The sequence below is a fragment of the Diabrotica virgifera genome, chromosome 4 (assembly GCF_917563875.1).
Source record: "Diabrotica virgifera virgifera chromosome 4, PGI_DIABVI_V3a".
NCBI classification, from domain to species: Eukaryota; Metazoa; Arthropoda; class Insecta; order Coleoptera; family Chrysomelidae; genus Diabrotica; species Diabrotica virgifera.
In genome coordinates, this window is record NC_065446.1 from 241,366,679 (window position 1) to 241,390,996 (window position 24,318).

Consider the following 24,318-nt stretch of genomic DNA (forward strand, 5'->3'; position numbering starts at 1 on the left):
ACTCTTACATTGACGAAAAAGAGCTGTTTTAAACTAGACCAAGTTTGCAAAATTCGATTTAGCAGAACCGGACTTACAGCCATTTTTTCATAACAAGGTTCCCACTCACCCTCACCTCTTATTTGCAAAGGTAGACTTAAACTTGCGCAATCAAATAAGCGCAGAATTTTATGAAGAATACGATGTTCGGATTTCCAGTGCCCTTTCATTAGGCAAATTTTGATGTTTTAACTTTTGATATTCAATTACGCCCTCTAGCGGTGGACTTACAATTATGAAAATAATTTTCAGGCTTTTCCCGAGGCAACTTTTGTTATAATTTTTTTTCCCAAAGCTGTACTATAAACTGTTCCTGAGATATGGCCGAGAGCCATTCATATTGGGACACGCGGTACATATTCTAAATAAACAACTACAGTAGAGCGTCGATAATCCGAACTAATTGGTACAGGGGTAGTTCGGATTATCGAACATATGTTCAAAATACATACAAAGCTCATAAACATAATACATATGTACATACGTTTGAGTTACAAGGAATAAAACACCTGCATAATAAACAAATATATTGTATGTATTTCTGCATAAACAAAACAAAAATCCGCGGTCATATTTTGCTTATATTGTCATATTAAATCCAAAAATTCGGTCCGCGATCATATTTTTTAATTTTATATTTTTTTGCGTTCGGATTAGCGAACGTTCGGATTACCAGGGTTCGGATTGTCGACGCTCTACTGTATTCGATAATGCTATCTGACAATGTCGCAAAACCACTGATCTCGTGCACAATGCATTTTAAGTGGATGGTTACTCATTGCACTAACACGTTTAACTGAAGTTTCCTCTCATTGATTTGCTGCCTGGGTGATCTTCGAGGTTTCAGATATTTCTGTACAATTGTAATATATATACACCGTTCTTAGGCGTCAACCGCCCTTCGGTAGGGATCTAGGGAGGAGTATCACCAAGCCGCAAGCCCTTATCCCTTGCCGTACCTCTCCTCCATAGGCCGATCAGACGCTAGTTTATTCCAGACTAAGCCGTAGACTCTATTGAGTTTTATACTACGGCGTTGGCCTTTTATTAATTTCATGACCTAGCTGAGGCTCGAACCAGCGATCGCAAATCGCAAATCCACTAAACTTATCGACCGACTGCGCCTTAGCTAACTCGACCGTCTAGACCGACTTACAATTATTGTAATACTTTTATAATATAATTTACTGACTATCTTCTAATTTTTAGATATTCGCCCATTCAAGATAGAAATCTTCGAAGAAAACGTTTTCGTTTCCACCCAAAACAAACACGATATTTTCAGGATGAATAAGTTCGGAAAAGGAAATATCACTTATTTAGTTCAAGGTTTAACCAGAATCTCCGACATTCTCATTTTGCACGAACATAAGCACATGAAGATGAAGAATACTTGCAATGACTACTGTCCTGATAGTGAATTCTGCTTGTTAAGACCGAGAGATGCAACTTGCATTTGTCCTGACGGTTATGTCAAAGATAATTTGGTAAGTAATTTATATAGTTTGTTTTTAAACCAAGAGGAGTAATTCAAATTTCCCGCGCCGTAAAGTTTGTTTGTATTGATCCAACCTCAGGCAAGTTTACTCCACTGTTATCAAATTTTGACACTAATGACATTTATAAAATTTTGACACTATTGGAATTTCATAGGTTAATTAAGTTACATCTCCAGTTATATATCCAGTACTGTTTCATACTCTACAGAATCAAAAACCTTCTCGTAATTCACAAATCCATGGACTAGTTCTATGTCGTACTCGATGCATTTTTCAAGTAATATCTTTACGATATGAAAATGGTCATTTGTGCCATATCTTGCCCTGAAGCCTGCCTGTTTTTTGGGCTGATATAAACCGGTTTTCTATAATTTTCTAATTTAGTAATATCACTTTTTGTGGCACAAGACTATCACTGCATCGTTCCACTCTTTTGGAATCGTACCTTCATGTAAGCATTTATTAAATAGTTACCTACTGATTTTACTAGGTGTTCTTCTCCTGCTTTTATTGCGTCTTACGATTCTTTACCGATCGATGGTTCTTTATTTCCTTTAAAGCTGCTGTTACTACTGACACTGTAAAGGCTAAAAGTACTTCAGATCGCTGATTTATGAAAGTCCTTACTCGTATTGGGAAATTGTCTTGTGATTTTTGGCTGGTATAGAGAACTATATAAAAATCCGCAAGGAAAAAGTTTTCCTGTAGTTGGCTGTATACCATGTGATACAAAAAACAATAAATCCTGTATAAAAGGTATATTTAAAAAACCCTCAAAAGAGCCACATCAAATTCACATAACTAGTTTTCGACTGGTTTACCAGTCATCATCAGTGCTTACGTGCAATGTACATGCTAGTCACCAAGATGGTATTATACAAAAATATGTGGGTCAAAGCCCAGTGAAAGTAGTCCGTCAAGGAAACATAGGTATAAAATGCTACCTTAAGCCTGTTTGCCGTTTTGACCTATTTAGAAGTGTGTACAAGTCTTGCAGTCGTTTCCAATTCAATTTTTTAAATATACCTTTTATACAGGATTTATTGTTTTTTTTTAACTATATAAAACTTTCTAGATATTTTCAGAATGTCCTGTTTATTTGTTGTTACCGCTACCATAGTACCTGATACCGGTTTTTTGCATATATTAAACCGTTTTTATAGTGCTCTACGTCTTTCCGTTCCTAATCGCCACTCTTTTCTATTGCGGTAGTCTTCCTCTCTTAGATTTCTTTCCGACATCGCCTTGGGGATGCCCTTTATCCATTTTTCGTTTTTCTGCGGGGGTCCATTCTAACACTTTTTTTGGGATTCTTCTTTCCTCCACTCGTCTTACGTGTCCATACCATACTAGCGGTTTCTTTGCATACCTTTATCTAATAAAAACAATACTATATAAATCGGGAAAACAAACCTTTTATTACAATTTATATGTACTAATCAGAAGTTGTTGTCAAAATGCGATGTTATTTTTATGTTCTTATATTTTTCAGACGTGTAAAGCAGCAACTTCCAAACCAAACGACTGTTCCCTCAACTGCCACACTGGCACGTGCAGAATCATTCCAGATCAAGGTCCCATGTGCATTTGTCCACCCCAGTATACAGGAGCGAGATGCGAGCACTACAAATGTTCACAGTACTGCAAAAACCACGGAGTATGCTACGTGGACGTACTTGCTCTTAAAAACCCCGATTCCAAATCACCTCTGAGGTGCAATTGTCCGCCCCAATGGACCGGTGAACGATGTGAAACGGCCGTGGATCTTTGTGATGGTATGTAAGTCTGAATAAGTTTTGTCTGACTGAAGATTACTTTATTTTCCAGCATCTCTTCTTCTAGTTTCAGCAGCTCTAAATAATGATGTACTCAGTTTTCCGTACCATTGTCTTAGATTTTTTACATTGGATCTTTCCCTGAATGATGAGATGCAAAAATGTATATCTTTAAGGACCTTCTTATCGTAATTCTGTCGATCCAGCTAGTCTTTACCAGGTTGGATCCTCATCTTTCAAAGGTTCCAAGCGTTTAAGCATGGCCTCACTTAGAGTCCACGCTTCCACTCCATATAGTAGCACTGGAAAAATATAGCAATGTGTTATTCGAACGCGAAGATCAATACTAAGATCGTAACTGTAAAGTCCGTTTCTAATTTTTACAAATGTAGCTCAGCTTATTCTGTTTGGTTTTTAATTTCTACGGTTGGAACCAAGCTCTCCATAGATATTACTACCGAATTTCTCTACTTTGTCTAGTGCGATATTTCCTACTTTTATACCATCATCCTGTATGTAATTGTGTTTGCTAACTAGGTGTGGATTATTTCGTTCATTAGATTTTGAAGATCTTCAGTGCAATTAGCTTCTTTAAATATTTCTGTTGAATACAAGTTAAAGATTAATAGCGGAAGTATACAACCATGTCTCACTTCTTTTTTTATATATATATTTCATTCGACAGTTCTTGTTTCACTTTTAGTCTTGCCACTTGATGCTAGTATACATTTGTAATTATTCATAAATCTTTATCATAAATCGTTTTCAATATTTTTAGCATTCGTTGCGTCAGAATAACAAGGTTCTATCTGCAATTTTTGTCTAAACTGAGATTTTTATGTAACTTGGTTCTATTTTATGTTCATCACCTTAATATGATACTAGCACCGACATCTATTAACAGGTGGCTGAAATACGTAAGTTCAAGGTTCTATCTGAGAGAATTTTAAATGTTGATAGGTTAACAAGGTTCTAACTAAAATAAAAAAACAGTCAACTAAGTACACAAGGTCCTATCTGCAAGAACTAAAAGTGTTTATAAGTTAACAAGAAAACTATATCAAATAACTTGAAGTTGTTTTGTAACCTCGGAAACCTTTTTTGGATGGTGCTAGAAAGGTCACCAATGGAGACACTGCGAACGGCAGCCAGATGGTTGTTGGAAAGCGAGTCGTGGGTTCGAAACTAGCTTTTGGAACGTGGAATGGGGCCAATAGAAGAAATAGGTAAAGATAAGACAAGAGAAGGTAGATTAGAGAAGAGAGAGAAACAGATAAATAGGTAAAAATACCAAAGATAAGGGAAGATAGTAAGAGGGCGCCACTTACTTTTTGGGGTTACAAGGGGAAAATTAAGAAACCTTAGAAACGGAAACAGGTAAGGAAAGATAATTAGGTTCTGAGACCAAATAAAAGAAAAGATATGACCAGTTAATTGGTAAAAGAAATAAATGTTGTCAACACACTACATAAAGAAATAATAAATATATTCGGTGACAGTCGTCCACCTACTTACCTATAAAACTTACTCTGCGAGATCTTTCTCCTGGTCGAAGATCATATAGTGATAGGTATGTTACTTAGCAAATATTCAGAGGTAGTCTATTATCAGGAAACTTATTAGGGGTAGAAAAATAAAAATCGTAAAATAAACAAAAAACAATATATTGAACAATTGGTTCACCAGAAGGGTGAATCCCAAAAAAACAACAAGAAATAAAGAGGAAACTATATACACAAATAAAAACTGCACCAACTATTAATATGTGGTTGGGTACAGGTAGAAATAAACAATAAATATGATAAAAGAAGTACAAGTATCATATGGTAAAATCATGCACAATTAAAAACACAGTAAAGAGAGCCTGGTTATTAATTAAAAAAATCAAATCAAGCATCTATCATGAAAAATCTCTCTTTACTGTTTTAGGGCTTATCTCGAGATAACTGATATGGTAAATTTTATGATGGATAGAAAATATAAAGAACAAATATATAATAAAATTAAATGCAAAGCATACAAAGTTAACGAAAGTTTATAGTTCAAAATTCAAACCCCCCCCCCCCCCCGTACTCGGTTTTATATAAAATAGCCAATCGCACAGCTTTTAATTAAATAGTTAATGTTTGTAATTAATGTTTGATAATGAAAAGTTCCAAAAGTTCCATGAAAAGCCAACGATTGACAAGCGGTCTCGGTACCTTAAGAAGAAGAATGAAAAGTTCTTATTTAATGAATAAAAAGTTCTATTAATGAAATCGCTGTCCGTAAGTGAACTAGATCACATCGGTGATTAGCCTTAACCACAGATGAAGGAAGGTTTGAGGTAGATAGCCCTTAGATTAGCTCTACTTAGGAGATAATTGGATGTATGTTTAATTAAGACACTTACAGTAACTCTGAAGATGTTGCTTCTTAAATTCCACTGAATCTACTTTTACTTTAACTAGTAATCAAGCACTGAAGTTACTTATATAGTAATTTGAATCTAATCGGATGTTAGATCCAAATACAGATACGATAAGCGAGTGAATACCACTCAGATAAGATAAATTGTAGATAAGGTATTAGATATTAGGTACAAGATACTCAGCCACGAATTCCTTTCCTAATCGCAATCTTTGCGATGCTTTTCCTCTAAAAAAAGTGGGGGTATGTCCCTTCTAAAAAAAACCTGGCAACACTTAAAAAGTACCGATCTATTTCGTTTTTAGATAAAGTAACGGTATTTTAGTTGTAAAGTGTTCAAAAAATATAGATCCTTTGAAATAGGGTAGCGCTTCAAACAGGCCGCAAGGGAAGGCAAGGAACCTAACGGGATCTTAGTAGACTGGTAAAAGGTTTTTGACACTATATCGGTAAAGAGCTTTTATTACTCTAACGTTATAAAAACGGGACTAGTTTTATGATGCGAATACTCGTAGTTTAAATTTGTCTTTATGCAAAAAAATTCTAACAATACTAGTTTATTAGGGTCTCTATAAGCTATTTGCGTTTGTCATACCGACAACAAAATGTGCCAGTACCGTTATGATAATAAATTTAGCCAAGGGTAGTTATTTACTGAAATGGCCATAGGCGTACCCGTAATGAGTGCTAGTGGGCTTAAAATTTAATCCAACAGGTATATTAATTATTTACTAATCCTATTATATAAAAAAATGTTACAGTTTTATTATATAATACATTTTAAACAAGTGTATATGTGGAAGATAAACCTTTATTAAATAAGTTTAAATCATTTCTTAAATCAGAACTCCGCTGTATTAACTATTGAAGTAACCTTTTAGGGTTAATAAAAATATATTATTTTTTTTTAATTTAAATTGTTATCACATACAGGCGGCGATAATAGTAAAATAAATACATAACATAGAAACTTTAAACAGTCGTAACTAAAAATGGCACCTGAGGCATATAGAACTTTGTTATTCCAATGCAACGCATTGTGTTATGTCGAACTTTGTCTTTGATTTATATCTCTTTATCTCTCTCAGTACTTGAATACTGAACGAGCTTCTCTCATACCCCTAGCTACTCTTACATCCGAACTGAGTATTGCTAATTATTTAAAAAACTCTAACATGAAGTAAAACTACTTCTATGTAAATTGGTATATTTATTAAAACTTAAAAAATCCCAATGGATTGAGTAAAATATGTCCAATTCAGAACGTTTTCAGACCTATCGGTCTATCATCAGTGAATGTGCATACTTGCTAAATAGCCCCAGAACCAAACAATGGTTGAATTTAAAATTCGATTTACATTATTTAAAAATAATATTAAACAGGCTAAACGCCGATGTTACAGGATATAACCTACGGGAACATAGTGAAACCCTACCAAAAACTCAATCAACCATCTTAGGCCAACTTTGACTATAAAGTCTTGTTGGCCTAAGATGCCTAAAGTCAATGCGTAATTGATACGCTTTTACTTGTTGAGTTGTTTTATTTACACTCGCATGAGCATAAGCTGGTAGCACCGCACCCAAAGAACGTCTCGTGAAGAAAAAGAGACACTATCTTTAATGTGGAAATATTACGTCTGATCACAAAATAGAATGACGAATGTCTAATATAATAATAAAAATTCCCTTGTTATAGTTTTGCTGTTTATATATTTAGAAATGCCTATTCAGCATCGACCATGAAAAGTGTTTATAATTGACTCTGCAATTATTAGTGAATCGTGATCTAGGATAACAATATTTGCATAATCGAATGAAGGTTGTAATATTGTTATGATGACATAAATAACTGAAAGTAATTATCGTAGATAATTACAGGGTGTTTTTAAGATATATCTACTGAGTACAGATGAATTCTTGTACAACATGTGGTGTTTTAACTGGACTCTAAGACTGTTTTGATAATGACATAGTTTTTTTTTACTTTGACTTTATTTCTTAATACAAATTTTGTTTATTCCGTGTTTTAGGAAGATGCCATAATAACGGAATGTGCCTCATATTAGAGACTGGTATACCTCACTGCACTTGTCCGCCTGGATTTTCTGGAAATCGCTGCCAGAACTGTGAAAAACTGAATTGTCATAATGGCGGTGTCTGTAGGATGGAAAACAGTAAAGAAATTTGCGTATGCCCCATTGAATATAGAGGTAAATGGTTTTGAAAACTATCCTAACTCGTGTTTGTGGGATGTTATGCTTATGCAGATGTTTATGTACATAATGGTGTTCATTCTTCTCTTCTGATTGTATTCAAAATGAACCGTGTTTGTAGAACTATCATATTAGAAGTGAAGGATTGTTAGAAGATGATAAAAAGAACATTGTTGGATGAACATTATGGTATGCCTTCTTCTTCTTCTTAATGTGCCTATCCGTTCCCGATGTTGGCGATCATCATTGCTATCTTGACTTGCTTACCGCAGCGCGGATCAGTTCAGTGGTAGTCGTGTTATACCACTTTCGTAAATTTTGAAGCCAGAAAATACGTTTTCTTCCCGGTCCTCTTTTACCATTTACCTTCCCTTGGAAAATCAGTTTGAGAAGGCCGTAACGTTCTTTATTTCTCATTACATATCCTAGATATTCTAATTTTTTAGTTTTGATGGCCATGAGAATTTCACACTCTTTCCTCATTTTACGCAGGACTTCCACATTAGTAATTCGGTCAACCCATGATATACGTAAGATGCGCCTATTCGCTGTGAGCCGATGAGTAGAGGGGATTAAGTAGTTTTCGCCAGCGCCGTTAGTATCAGTTTTGTGCATTTAACTTGAACAATTTTACAAGAAAAGTACAAGTTTCAAACCGCGAGAGAGCGCTACCGGCGAAACTCACAGCGAATAAAAACAATAAAAACAGAGGTAACCGAGGTAACCTTTAAATAATTCACATAAACTTCTTCTTTTTCTCAATGGCCTCTTGCATAAGCAGTCATCCAGTTGCATGAACTTATATATTAAATATTAGAATTATAATGAATAAAATAAAAAATCATAATTAGTTTTATTATTAATTCTGTGTATTCGTTCAGTAATCAGTTTAAAATAATATATTTCAGTTCATAATTTGTGTTTTTTAAATAAATATATATTTTTCTCGTTTTGTAATATTTTACATACAATAATTTGGAAGAAAAGTAAAGTTTCAAACCGCGAGAGAGCGCTACCGACGAAACTCACAGCGAATAACACCACATTTCGAATGCTTATGCCTTAGCTATAATTATTTATAATATTTATAACTATTTAACTACATGCCAAAATGTTTTGTTTCCGTACATTTTCTAATTCATATTTTTGCCACACCGTGTCGCCTCTTCTGTTTGACGCGGATACTTAACCGAACATAACCTAAAAACAGCAGAGGGTACATAACTGAGTGTAACTTAACATAATTTAAAAACAGCAGAGTGAAGTAGGAATTAAGTGACATTTTTCTTAAATTAATATATTTTTCCAATACTCAACAGGTCGTTCCTGTGAAATATCCGTCTGCGGCAAACACGGCCGCCCTACGGGCGACGGATCCAAATGCATCTGCGCACCAGGCTATACGGGTGATGCTTGCGATCGAAATGTCTGCGAAAATCACTGTTTGAACGGTGGCACTTGCCGCCAAGGAGTCAAACAACCCGAGTGCATCTGCAACAAGTTCTATGGAGGAAGAAGGTGCGAGTTGGAATTGTGCTTGGGGCGGTATCCGCCAAAAGGTTGCTCTGAACAGTGCAGCTGTAAGAACGGAGGAGTCTGCGTCAAACCCAATGAGGATATTGATGAAGTGGTTTGCCAGTGTCCCGAAAGCTTCTATGGATATAATTGCGATGTAAGTACTGCGATTATTCCTCTTGTAAGCAGATTCACTAAATTCATAGTCTCCATATTTAGGTTTTGAAGATGCTTACACCTTATTCTGATTTTATGTGTATCAGTACTGAATTATAGCGTCCTGCCCTTCTAGTTCCCAATTGCCGAGTTGCCATTGCCTTCTGTCGTCACAATCATCTGGACCTAAATCTGTCTGTGACATGGCCTTTTGGATTCCAAACGCCCACGTCCAGTTGTAGGTCTTTTCCTCTTCATTCTTTTAAGAGGTTGCCATTTCATTAAAAAATTATTTTTGGTAATCGATGATCTCTTATTCTTTGTATGTGGCCATACCATCAAAGATGTATTTGTTGGATCTCTTCAATAATTGTCACTTTTCTATCCATAATTTCTCTGATCCTCACATTCGTTTTGTTTTTATCAGTTTTATGTTTCTGATAATTATATATGCTTCTGACGATCTACTTCTTTCTAGATGAGATTCTACTTCTCTGCTTCTCCGTTCCCTGTTTCCGTTTTTGTTAGCGGTTATCATATTTCTGAATTTTGGATGTTCTTGACGACATTTATGTTTGCCATTTTCTTCTTGGGTGCTAAGCCATTTTGTTTTACTCCTCAAGTTTACCATTCCACCCTTCGGATGTTTCTTGTTGGTTCTTCCTTATCTAATGCTGGCCACTCACTTACGGATATCGAAGAGGCCATGGCATGCAGGCCAGGACTGAAGGCCGTTATTTGAGTAGTTAAGTTAATGAACTGCTGTTGAGACGCCACACACATGCAGTTTTGTGATCGAGCGTGCCAACGCCTTTACGAAAACTGCGTGTATGTGGTGATTTTGGCTTCAATTAACCGCCTGTCAGTCGCCCGGCCTCTTCGATATCCGTAAGTGAGTGGCCAGCATAAGGCTTTAGTGGCTGCTTTTTATCGATTTTACCATGTCTCTGTACATCCTGATTTTATTCTCTGTAACTTTTCCTTTCACTTTTATTAGCTTCTCAGAACATCTTCTTTCTTCTTTTAGCCCATTTCTATCCAACTTTGGACATAGGCCTTCCCCAAATCTTTCCATTTCCGTCTGTCCTTGGCTGCGCTTTTCCAGTTAGTTCCTGCAGCTTTTACAATATCGTCCTTCCATCGCATCTGAGGTCTTCCTCTTCTTCCTGTCTACGGTCTCCAGTTTTGTATTTTAGCATTTAATCTTTTATCTTCCTGTCTCGCATTGTGGCCCGCAAATCTCCATTTTAACCCTGTCATATGTTCAGTTACATTTTTTACTTTTGTTTCCTCTCTTATCCATTTGTTTGTTTTTCTGTCTTGTAGTTTTACTTCCAACATGGATCTTTCCATTTTTCTCTGAGTTATTTCAATTTTGTTTATGTTGGCCTTTGTTAATGTCCATGTTTCTGAGCCATACGTCTGGCTAGCTTCTCAGAACATAAATGGATAAATTTATATTTCCTAATTTTTTTAGAAATATTTAGTGGGACCCAATCCTTGCGTGAACCGATGTTTGAACGGTGGAATCTGTGTCATTACCAATACAGATCAACCTCCCGTCTGCCATTGTACCAAGAATTGGACAGGACCCGATTGTGATAGACCGGCAGCTTGTGAACAATTTTGTGAAAATTTCGGAACCTGCTCAGTTAGCGACGGAATACCCTACTGCAGCTGTCCCACTGGCTTCTCGGGAGTAAAGTAAGTAATCATCCAGATTTGTCATTATTAAAAAGTTATTAAATTTAGCTAATACATAATTAAAGAAAGCATATCGATAGCCCAATAAAAAACTATGGAGCGGGTGATGAAGAGAGATCGAGAGAGTAATTATCTTTGTATGAGTGTGAGAGAAATAGAAAGCTGTGAGTCGCGAGAGGAAGTGGGGAAGTTGGGGGGACTGGACGGGGGGGGGGGATAATGAAAACTTAGTAGAGTTTGTAACGTAAATTAATCGTGAGAATGGGAGGTAAAGAAGGATGTCCAGAAGTTGTTGAGTATTATTTTGGGCAATGAAAAAATTAACCCAAGGGGAGGTTTTGTCTTTGAATTTAAGTTAGACGAAGAATTAGAGGTTTGCAGACGTTCACTATGCAACAGTTATTAAAACAATAGGAAATTATGATATTCAGAGAACACGAATTAAATTTTTTTTTTATTTAAATTTATTTTGCAATCTGTTGAGTGTCAACAATAAACAAAAGTAATTACATTGACTAAGGAAAAGAAAGATTTTACCCACTGGCAAAATCAAAGTACAATTTTTATAAAGTTCTGTACAAAATAATTACATTTCATAACTACTAACTCATTAGTTTAAACGAATTAAAATGAAAGACAAACGTTTGTCTGTGCAACGCAATTGCTTGCTGTGTAAATAAACAATAGGATTTTGTTTATTTTCGTTCGAAGTTTTTGAGATTTAATTCGTGTTTGTCTTTTAAAGATTTGTAGGACGCAAATTAAATCCTTGTACAGAGTGGAAGATAAAAATGCTACAAGGTATATAACAAAAGTGTAAGTCTAGTAGAAATGGTTATGCGAGTACGATAGAGAATAGTGGGACGGAGAAGAATACCGTTAAGCGGAAGGGGGAGGGGGAGAAAGTTTCTTTTATAGTATAACAAAACGAGTCTTTTATTTATTCATTCGTTTCTGTTCTAGGTGTGAACTGGACAGTTACGGAAAGGTACCTCAAGTCAAAGGACACGGAAGTATTGCAATACCGATCTTGGCAGCTCTAGCGGTGATAATCGCAGTATTAGTAGCGGGTTTCCTGGTCTTTGAATTTTACGTTAAGAAGCGGACGATTTTCTCTCACGAAAGGCTGCAAGAGAACGATTTCAGTAATCCCATCTTTCCAGAGAGAGATGCAGAACCTTTTACGTTAGAAGCTGACAAAGTAAGTAGATAGTTAAACATATTTCGTTTGTTATTTTGGCATGTGACGGATTATGTCTGTTTGCTTTACGGTGTAATTTTCAAACTGAGTATACAGGGTTTTTGGTAAATAATGGGCCATAGCTTAACCTTAGATTCCTGAGTTTAAAATAGGTCGATTTAAGCTATCTTACCTTAATACGAAAGTTGATAATAACCGAAATAGAGGGTATCAAAGTTAAACTTTTATTTTATTTATTCTTGAATATTTCCTAACAGGCATGGGACAATAACACGAAATTTGGTAAGCGGGGTTTTTTTGGGACGAGAAATCTAAATTCGCCACCAAAAATGATGTAGATTCTCATCTTTGTATTTCGGTGGACATTTTTAGACCGAAATATATGGGAGGGAAAAATAAACTCTGTTTGCCTGCGTTATTCTCTTTCGTATTTCTCTATTTTCTGATCCGTCGGCATATAGTTCTACTCCCAGGTATGTAAACTTTCCAACCGTTTCAATGTCATCTTCATGTATAATGTTTTGTGGGACTATATTTCTTCTCGTCTGTATCATTATTTTTGTTTTTTGTTTGTTAATTTCCAGACCTAGCCTTTTTGTTTGCGTTTTTAACTCTGCGTATGTTTCCTGTGCTCCTGTTGATGTTCTACTCATAATATTAATATCATCGGCATAAGCGGCCAGTTAAACCGTTCGGTTGGTCAGTAGGTTTCCTCGTCCAGTTTGCATTTGCCTAATCGGATACTCCAGTGCCAGGTTAAACAAAGTTGGGGCCAGCTCATCTCCCTGCTTTAGTCCCTGCGAAATTCTGAAAAAGTCTGTCCGGTGGTTTTGTATTCGTACACATGCCTGAGTTCCATCCATAGTGGCTTTAATGAGTCTAATTAGCTTGTGTGGTATTGCCAATTCAGCCAATATATTGTAGAGTTTGTTCCGTTTGACTGAGTCGTATGCCTGTTTGAAGTCTACAAACACGTTGTGGATATCGAAGTCCACAACGTCTTTGTAGTCTTCAAACGAAAATTCCAGAACCAGCTCCAAATGATATAAATACACACTAATTTACATTTTTATTAATTGTTTACTTCGAATAGGTGAACGGTTCGTTTAATTTTTGTCGGGGAAACTTAAAAGAAATATTTATAAATTATATTTTTAGTAAAGTGCGCATAAATAAATTAAAAATAAAGACTAACAAATTAAGTAAAGAAATAATTTCAATCATGACTCAATCTCTGACGTTGTGTTTTTCAGGCTGGTAACTTTGCCAATCCAGTATACGAATCAGTGTACAACGGAGGTACGAGTAGTAGCGTTAGAGACGAAAAGGCCATCCTCCTAGAACACACCGGAGATGAATCGACGAGGCCGCCAACGGAAGAACTGTAGGAAAATTATATCGAGTTCAACATATCAATGTGTAAAAAGTAAGTCGGTCAGCTCTGTCAATTATGCGTAGTGCACGTCAAAAAAGGTGAAATGCAAATGTAGTGACATAAGATCATTGATCATCTGTATTTATCATCAGAATAGTAATCAGAATAGAGTCAAGGGCGTTTCTAAAAGAAACAATAAAATAAGATTGTGATAGGTAGTATCGGGTAGTAAATAACAATCGGAGAAAGAGTTCGTTTTTGTTACGACATTTATGTTAACCTAAACAAACAAAACAAAATGGAAAATTATTTCGTTATTTAAATAACGCTAAACGCGTACATGCGTAACTGCATATACGACTTTCGAGACATGGGGGTGTCTAACTCAACACGTCAGAAGTTCAGAAAGATAATAACCACGTTCAACACACGTAGTAGTTGGGTAGGATAGGAATCTATCGATTTCGTTCAACTCACTAAATCTACGAGCTTCAGAACACGTTCAGCTCACCTGTTCCGATGTGTAGATAGGCATTATCCGTTAAACGCACCGAAAATGACCCTTAATGCAAGTAAGTAAGAAATTTGATTTAACCCGGACTGTGAGAAATGTCCACCCTATCGAAAAGCACATTCGGGTGTAACAATTCATTAGAGCGAGGTGTATTAACCTGACTAAAAACAGGAGTCACTCCACCTCGCTCCAATGCTCCAGACCATCCCTTTCCTCCATATAGCACGCTGATGCGCGATAGGGCAAAACTATCAGCCAAATGCTCTTCACATGGGAATCCTGGGTAATAAGATTCCAATGTGGTGCCATAATCGGTTTTCAAAACTTAGGCCAGCGTGAAGCCCTCTATGCCTTTATCCTCTAATGACTTGTCCGCGAATTAAAAATTGCTTGCTTGGGCACCAAGTCACTGTACCGAGCCAAACGAGGCTCGGCCCAGTGACTTGGTGCTCAAGTTTTTTGGGCCCTACTTGCCCGGATTTTTTTGTTTTTTATATATTTTTTTTGGGTGGTTTTCGCCGATTTTTTATTTTTTTGGTTGGCTTTCGCCGTTTTTTTTTTATATTTTTTTATATTTGTTGGTAGGCTGTCCTTATTTAAGATCGTGGTATTGGACCTACACATGGGATGCATGTTTCTTCGGCACTTGGTGATTCGAGCTACGAACTATCTACTTGTTTTATCTTTACTTATTTATTCTTCTTTTATCTCTATTTACTTTAGTTTATCTTCTTTGTCCACTTTATTTTCTTATTTATTTCACTTTTCACTTGGTCCCTCTTTATTTATTCCACTTTGTTTTCTTTATATCTCTTTATTTCTTTGTCTTTTTTACTTTATTCCACTATTTGTTGTTTAGGACGTTTGGGCTTCCATCGGTGGAAAGCGAATGCGAAGTTGGATGCTCCAGCTCCGCGAATTTTTCTCTTGCCTCGTCTGTCATTATCTCCATGACTCTGACCTGCTGTAGCTCTCTGAATAGGATTCGTTCAGCGATGTATTTCGGGACTTTAACTGCTTCTCTTAGGCTGTTGTTGTGGGCCGCCTGTATCTTCTTTTTGGTTGTGTTGCATACGTGTCCCCATGCGAGAGATGCGTATGTTAGTACCGGTAATATGATGCTGTTTATTAACCTTATCTTCGTTTTTAACCTTAATTTACTTTTCTTTCCTGTGAGTCCTCTTAGTAGAATGACCCTTAATGGATTTATGTTTGGCCTTTGATACTGTCAGGGGTAAGAGATAAGAGAATAGTATCGTCACAAAATTATTTTTTTGTGTTTAGAGTGATCAATTTCAGTCACCGTCAGTGGCGGTTCGTTATATTTGAATTCAAGGGCGGCGGATTTTTTCATCCTAATTGGAATACTAATGCGATCCAAATGACAGTCCCTAAACGACCCATTAAGCTGCAACGCATAATAGAGAATCAATTTAAAAGCTTACTTTCCAACATTTTTCGATCATACTATCTAAAAAATATTAAATCCTTTGGTACTGACTTCATATATAGGTTATTTCATCACAGCGAATCTGGTGTACAATTTCTTCTTTACAGTATTAGTCTAGGCGCGTGTCCTTTTCAAATCTGATGGACAAACTCAACGGTTTCTTATGGATTTTTTGCTGCTGATTACGAATTTCGAGGGTGGATTTCGATCCAAGTGGTCAAAAAATTGTTATAAACAATTTAATTCTTTATAAGGCACTGCCTCATAAACTAAAAGAGATAGAAAAAATTTTCAAATAAAATTTGTTCCTTAATAAAAAACGAAGAAAAAAACGTTTACTAAACTTAAATCCAACAATTAGAACTCACGATATTGTAAAATTAGTGCACAATGCAAATTGCAAAATAAGTATTTTTCGAAGTTTTATCGATCATAACTCGGCTTCTATGCATGCAAATGAACCTTAGAAGGTCTCATTTTAAAGCTTAATGAATAGGCTTCCAAACAAAGTTTGTTAAATTACTTTATCTTCATTTCTTTTAAAGTTATAAACGTTTGAAGTTATTATTTTCTTGTTATTATTTTCTTTAAAAAATTGTACATTAATTTGTTTATAAGGATTTCAAGCAAATTTGAGCTATAAACATTTATACTTTAATTAACAATAATGATAGAAGAACTCAGGAACATTTTGAGCTTACGAAAATGTTCGTAAGTTTAGTTTTGGCCAAGATATCGATATTTTAATGGCGCGCTGTGAGGCGCAAGAGTATTATTGTTAATTAAAGTATAAATGTTTATAGCTCAAATTAGCTTGAAACCCTTAAAAACAAATTAATGTACAATTTTTTTAAGAAAATTATAACTTCAAACGGGTATAACTTTAAAATAAATGAAGATACAGTAATTTAACGAACTTTGTTTGAAAGCCTAGTAATTAATCTTTAAAATGAGACCTTCTAAGGCTCATTTGCATGCGTAGAAGCCGAGTTATGATCGATAAAGTTTCGAAAAATATTTATTTTCCAATTTGCCATTTGCATTGTGCACTAATCTTACAATATCTTGAGTTCTAATTGTTGGATTTAAGTTTAGTAAACGTTTTTTCTTCGTTTTTTATTAAGGAACAAATTTTATTTGAAACATTTTTTTATCTCTTTCAGTTTATGAGCCAGAGTGTTATAAACAATTAAATTGTTTATAACAATTTTATGACTACTTGGATCGAAATCCACCCTCGAAAAAATACCGGAACTTCTGACCATTACGTTGAGGCAAGGCGTGGATTCATTCACAAATGTATATTTTGCACACGAGGAACTGTTTTTGTTTGCAGCAGGCTCAAATATACATATTTTTATTCGTTTTTATATTTTTCTCTTGGTGTTCTTTCACAAAGTCGGGTTTATCAATGAGATATTACATGATTAATTCGTCCGAAAAGCAAAAACTCAATCATATCTATGATTTGCTCCCACATTCAAGGTCACAATGATTATCATACTTCGTTAGGAAACCAAATTATTAATTTTTCAATAAAGATGAAGTGAGATATAGCACGGCGCACCTTCTTTATGTTACATGTTATACAGCACATGTTATTTATGTACGTTATTTATGGAGTGGTGTGCAAAACGAGGTAGTTTCATATTAAGCATTCAATTTTGCATTAAATTGTTGAGGTTTATTTTTGCTCAATAAAATCTAAGCAAGCTCAAAAAATGTGCCAAGAACAAATAAAGCCAAAGTAATATGAACGAAATTCATATCAATACTGTTATTTGGAACTGTTATATTGGCAATAATTATTAATAATTTCATTACACTATTTCTACTTTTTGACGTGCACACCGGAAGAAAGCTTTTACTATTGTTATAAATTAATTGCTGTGACTTGTGCCATTTTTGGGCAATCGTCGTATTAAGGTCATTTAATTTCCATATTATTATTGTTGCCCAACATAATTTGAATCTTTTTTTAACCCGAAAACAATCGAAAAATCAGCAAAAATCAAACGCCGAAAGAATCACGCATGGAGATTTTCCAAGTGTCAACTGTCATTTGTCAACTGTCATTTGCCAACTGTCATTTGTGGACTTTCGTTAAATAGTCTTTGCTCAATGGCTTGTTTAATTTCAGTGATCAGTGGTTGCATACAATTCAATTATACAAATCAATGATTAGTAATTAAGGAGTTAGAAATTATGAAAAGTATAAAAACTAGAAAACTGGAATATTTGGGTCACATTACCAGAGGAGAAAAATATGAGTTGCTGAGAATTATTATGCAAGGAAGGATCCAAGGAAGAAGAGGCATAGGAAGAAGACGCATCTCCTGGCTGAGGAACCTTAGAGAATGGTTTAACTGTAGTTCATTACAACTATTCAGAGCAGCAGCCAACAAAGTGACCATAGCCATTATGATATCCAACCTCCGATAGGAGAGGGAACTTTAAGAAGAAGAAGATTAGTATAAATCTTGTCTGTTGATTCTTTATGTATGTTTTTGCTGATTTTTCGTTTGTTCGAACTAACAAAACTCATACGTCCTTGTAAATAAAGTGACTGATATTAAATCGATTATATTTTTTACTAATCTTTGCAAAATAAGTTTTTTGTATTATGATGGTTGTGTATGTATATGTTGTAATTTTAAGGTTAAGTGAAAAATATTTCGTAATCTACCGTACCTATTAGTGTTAGTGAGAAGCTGAAATGCTTTTCAGAGGCGTTTGCCTCGTTTTTATATACAGAACGTCCAAATATCTGCGTATGAAAGGCGACCACGTTGACACATCGTATTCTATTCACAGCAGCTTCATCACATTGACCCGTCTTATTGGGTTTGTTCCAACAAGCAGCCAAACCAGTCGGAAACTATCAGCGAATAGTCGACCAGCCGAGTAGAGGAAACGAGGGGATAACACTGATGATTTTATTAATGTTCTCTCACTGACCAACTATTTGCTGACGAATTCTGACTAGTTTGACTGTTACTTGGAACAGACCTATTATATCCACTTCCTACGATTGGCCAACCAAGATATACGTCTACGTCCCTGGCCTCTCTTGCCCTCAATCTTGCCTTGTAGAATCAACTGTCTAAGTCGGTATTTACTATTACGCGTAATGTGGCCGAATTGCCAATTTTCTGTTCTTTACGGTGTTAATAATTTCTTTGTTTTTTCTTCGCCTCTGAAGAATAGTTATGTTAGTTGTGTGGTGTATATATGAGACCCTTAACATACGTCGGTAACATCACATTTCAAATGCCTCTAATCGTTTCATGGCATCTTTTGCTGATTGCGGCACATTTGTTGTCACGGCACATAACGACACTCATTTTGACAGATAAAGTACAGCTATTAATATTATTATATTAGAGATGAAATTCCATTGTTCGTTTATTGTATGCAACACTTGGATACTATTATTATTATTGTTATTAATTAAACTTAATTCAAAGAAACGAAGAACTTTTCGACAAAAGAAAACCAATGGATCTGTTTAATCCGTCACTAGAAACACAAAATACGGCCGAGAATTTACACTCTACGACGACAGCAGCCACTTAAGCCTACTTCGGCTCTGGAACAAAAACTGAACTGAACTAAATACAAACAACTATCTCCATTGAACTATTATCAACAATTTTCTCCATCAGCAAGGCAAAGAGCCTGCTGACGGAAAAGCACCAGCTTTTTACTCTAAACTACCAGAACTGATCTCGAATATCTTAGAACTCTCTCACAACCCCAAAACTCATTACATCTCCCCATTTTTCTATCCTACTCAACCATGTCCGGTTTTACCAATCAAAAAATTAGTCAATTTCCACTCTTCATTTCAAAACGAATAGAAAAGATTTAAGCAAATTTCAACCACGCCTTCAAAGGCAGTAACTCTTTCTCTCGCAAATAGGACTAAACCAAACGAAATCCTGATAACCATATCTCAGCTAAATACCTTCTGATTTAGTTTTCGCTGTTTTTCTGTTTTTCTCTGATTTAGCTTTTCGCACAGTTGGCCCACTAGATACCAACAAATATATTATATAAACAACACAGAGTCACTTAATCTCTATAAGATAAACATTTTCCAGTTTCACAGTCGCCAAAAATACATTAGTAAAATATTTACGTGTCCCGATTTTTTGGCGGTACGAAACATATTGAGGTCCCTCAGATAAAAGAGATATGAATATCCATGAGAACACAAGATCAATTTAACATTGTGAGAAACGAATTACGTAATACACTGAAACACAAACATGATTTTAAGTATACAGGGTGAAGAAAAAATAATAATGACTTTCGGACCGTTACAAAGGAGTACACTAAAGATGTAACATCTAAGAATTCTTCTGCGTATATTGATACTTAAAGATAAGGTAAAAAAGCTTCTGACTTTTTCAATATGAGTTTTTATTTCGAAGCTATGGTCCCAAGTGTCCTTAATATTGCAGCCCAAATAGCATATTTTCTCCACTCTTTCTAAAGGTGTATTGCTTGTTGTAATTTGAGCGTTTATGTTGGTGTTTTTACTAATGATCATTATTTTTGTCTTCTTGCAATTTAGTTTTAGGCCTTATTTGTTACATGTTTCTACAACATTATCCATCATTCTTTAGAGCCCCTGCGCATTATCTGCTAGCAATACTGTATCGTCTGCATATCTAATATTATTTATAAGTTGGCCATTTACTGCAATACCAGAGAACAACGACCACACCATATGCATGACTGGCAATACCATCTTCTAATTCACCCAAGGGTTCTCTTAAGATGTTTTCAGAGTACCTATATGTTAAATAATGCTGGTGACAGTATGCAATCCTGTCTAACTCCTTTTCCGACTATAAAGATCTCTGACAGTTCATTTTTGAATCGCACTGTTGCTTTTTGTTGGAGATAGAAGTTTGAGATCAATCTTATATCCTTACCATCGAGTACTGATGTTTTTAGGATATCGATTAGTTTCCCATGTGCTACTTTGTCAAATGCCTTCTTGAAATCAATTAAGCATGCATACACATCGCAGTTAACATCCTTGGCTGTCTGTATTAGAACTTGCAAACTGAAAAGTACTTCCCTCGTTCAAAGTCCTGTTCTGAATCCACTTTTTCTAATTTGGTATTCTTTTTCTCATAGGCATCTTTCAGTGCGTCACAGTTTTTCGATTTCTTTCGAACGCATTAAATTGTATGTGACAGAAAAAAAGGCACGTCCGTGATTAAAATCATTTATAACATTTATTCTAGTTGTCGATAGATGGCGCTATAATCGAAAAAAAATTATTTGCGAATTATATAATATATCTACGAATATAATCTGTACAATTTATAAGACTATACAAATGTGTGTGTACTTTGTACGCACGCAAGAAGTTATACCTCTATTATAATATAACCTAACTTCATATTATGATTTCAACGAAATCCATATACCTATCTCCTTTAAACAGTTTTTTTGTATTGTATTTAAATATTAAACCAATTTTAGAAAGAACAAAATGAACCATTCACGTAGATTTCGAGGCCACCACATCTCGAATGCTTCGATGTTTTTTATGGTCAACTGTTTTAGTGTCCAAGCTCAACTCCATATAACGAAAAAGACATACGTGGTGGAAAAGACATAACACCGCAGCATTCGTATTCGTAACTTTATGTTGATATCACGATTGCAAAAGAGTTTGCGCATTCTATAAAAGACTGATCTAGCAATTTCTATTCTGCATTTAATCTCTTTTGTTTGATCAGTATCGTCTGTGATCCAAGCACCTAGATATTTATAACAGGACACACGCTCAATTATTGTATTGTCTATTACAAGATTAGCTCTGATGTTCTTTGATTTCGCGATTTCCATAAATTTAGTTTTTTTCGAATTAATTAATTAATTGTAAGGTATATTAAGTATACAGATACACTAATACATTTTACATCGCAACATTACCTTATTCGCAGGCCTTGAAATAATAATTGACATATGTCAACGATATGACTTTGACACATGACATGTGACACAATTTACTCTGATTAAGAAAGCATACAGATAATTTGGACGTTCTGTACAATTTGTACGAATTACTTTTCACTAAAAAATCGGGCAGCTATATGGTTGTTAATAATGATTATATGCTCAATTACAGTACTCAAATAGTTTTTCGAATTTTTGTTATTGGCTCTCTTTGACTATTTTCGAGATGTGAAATATAATACGTAAATAAGAGGTGCTGCATTATTGTGTAGCGACAGAAGTCGAAAACAAGAGAAAAAAATATCAAATGGTACAATATTTAGAATGTAATGTTTTATATTACTGATCCGTTCGAGTCGGTTTTGTGTATGTATAAATTTTAAATATATATGTGACAAATGACTCTGTTGTTTTATTAATTTCATAAGGTATGTATTGTAACGAAATAGGTTATTTCGGACCTACCCCGAATAACCGTGCCAACTCGGCATGGGAGTTCCGCCGATGGACAGCTGACGTACGAGAAGCATAGACTTATATACAGGGTGTCTCCGAAAATAGTGCGTTCCTTAAAAGGTATACGTAGAAGGCACAATGTAGAGCAAAAAAGTCTTACATTTTTTTCTAAATTGATCCGTTTGACCAAAAAACGAAAATACATTTTGATATTCAAATTGAAGTCTGGCAACAACGCGCAACTCAAAAATCTAAACATTAAAAAAGTAGGTTTGTAGGTCAGTTGCATCTGGTCGGTAAAATAATGTAAATATCAACCAAACCCATATCTATTATTTTGCAGGTAGGAACCTACGATGTCAACAACCCCAAAAATCACACCTCAAAGTAAATAAACAAGAGGTTATTCGGTTAAATTTCCACAGTTACAGCAAGTTCTTCTAGGCTACATTGCCATGTCATTCAAAAACAATGTAATTTTTTTCTTGGAAACGGTTAACTTTAGACAAAAATGTTATAAGACTTTTTTGTTCTAAATTGTGTATTATATCCATACCTTAAAGGAACGCACTATTTTCGGGGACACCCTGTATATTATCGTAGACAGAGTGTCATTCAGAGCGAAGTGACGACACCATCTTTTTTATTTGGCTTAGTGCTGTTTCACTCTTACGCATAGTAAAGCTGCGACAGTTGTCCTCCCCTTCCGTGCCTATGCTCACACTTAATGTCATCTTAGTTTCTCGATACAATATGTTAGAAAGAGATGCCGCAAACCAGTCCATGAGATCTTGTCGCCAGGAAGCGAGGAGGGTAGGCTCACTCTATGTTAATATATACCTCTATGACGAGAAGCGGCCAGGGCCCTGATTCTAAATCAAATTTCGACACTAAACAAGTCGCTTTCAATATGGCGATGGCGACTGTCGAAATTATTTGACACGGAGATGAATGAATGGCCAAAAGCGAGGTTAGGTTTAGTTTAGATGTGTTTTGTTTATTTCTTGCAAGGAAAACTAAATCAAAAGGTATTATAATATAGCTGGGTTTAATTGAAATTTGCTTGTTTTGAGGAATTAGATAGAATAGTATTAAATTAGAAATATAATAATTGAGAATGTCCACAACATGAATCATCAACTCAATGAAAGATGTGAGGTAATAATCTGGGAAAATTAGTAAAAAACAAGGAAAATTAATTACCAGCTATTTTATTGCTGGACATGCTGAAATAAAATCTTCAAGATTTCCTATATTAGTAATATAGCTGTGCAAAGTCCACAGAAAGTGTGCTATTTTGTTTATAAACAAATTAGCGCTCCGAAATCTTTTTTTTTATTATTGCTCTAAAACTCCGAAAATTTTAACTTTAAACCAAAACACTCACATAAAAATTGACAGTAATTTAATTCTGCACATTAATAATTTATTCCAATTTCCTTCGACGGAAATTTTCTTCGGAAAATTCGGGTTTTCCAAACAAAATCTTTAATTTTCAACTAAAATTTGAGGGAAGTAATTATTTATCAATAATTAAATAATTTGGTGACAGTGACATAAATCTTTTTTGTTATGAGTGTCTTGAAGATATGAAAATTTGTATGTACAAAGAAGACCGGAATTAAAAGGTATCTAATGGTTCAAAGATTAAAATCCTGTTGTTTATAACTCTGTCGCAAATGCCGGTCAAATTTGACCGGTTATACCTGGAATCACTCCTCGCAATTCAATTTGTTTTTCTTCGAAAAGGACACAGAAGCCGTGCTCTTTTCAACAGCGTTAACTTAATTTAATTTAATCTAATATTTTCTGAGGGGTTCTATTTGTTTATAAGCCAAAAAATTGTTTCTTTATAACATTCCCGAGACCGCTCAAATGGTCCAATTTCAATCCTGTAAGGTACGTTGAATAGGTATAGTGCTTTTTTATATGAAAATCATAGTTATTCTGGTGTATCATAATCTTTCTGGTTATTATTTCGACCGAAATTTTTTAATTAACATTTTAATTATTGCTAAACTATTGGT

At 35.0% G+C, this 24,318-nt stretch overlaps 1 protein-coding gene across 2 annotated transcripts in view; it reads left to right on the forward strand.

Moving 5' to 3' along the window:
* The window catches only part of LOC114327547 (prolow-density lipoprotein receptor-related protein 1), a 222,777-nt gene extending 200,540 nt beyond the window's left edge, over positions 1–22,237 (forward strand). For both annotated transcript variants that reach the window (XM_050648833.1, XM_050648834.1), the window contains exons 31-37: positions 1,249–1,526; positions 3,031–3,313; positions 7,756–7,935; positions 9,258–9,610; positions 11,087–11,313; positions 12,277–12,514; positions 13,768–22,237. In XM_050648833.1, coding sequence (XP_050504790.1) covers positions 1,249–1,526; positions 3,031–3,313; positions 7,756–7,935; positions 9,258–9,610; positions 11,087–11,313; positions 12,277–12,514; positions 13,768–13,902 — 1,694 coding nt within the window. In that variant the 3' untranslated portion in view covers positions 13,903–22,237. The remainder of the gene's footprint in view (positions 1–1,248; positions 1,527–3,030; positions 3,314–7,755; positions 7,936–9,257; positions 9,611–11,086; positions 11,314–12,276; positions 12,515–13,767) is intronic.
* Positions 22,238–24,318: the final 2,081 nt, after the last annotated feature.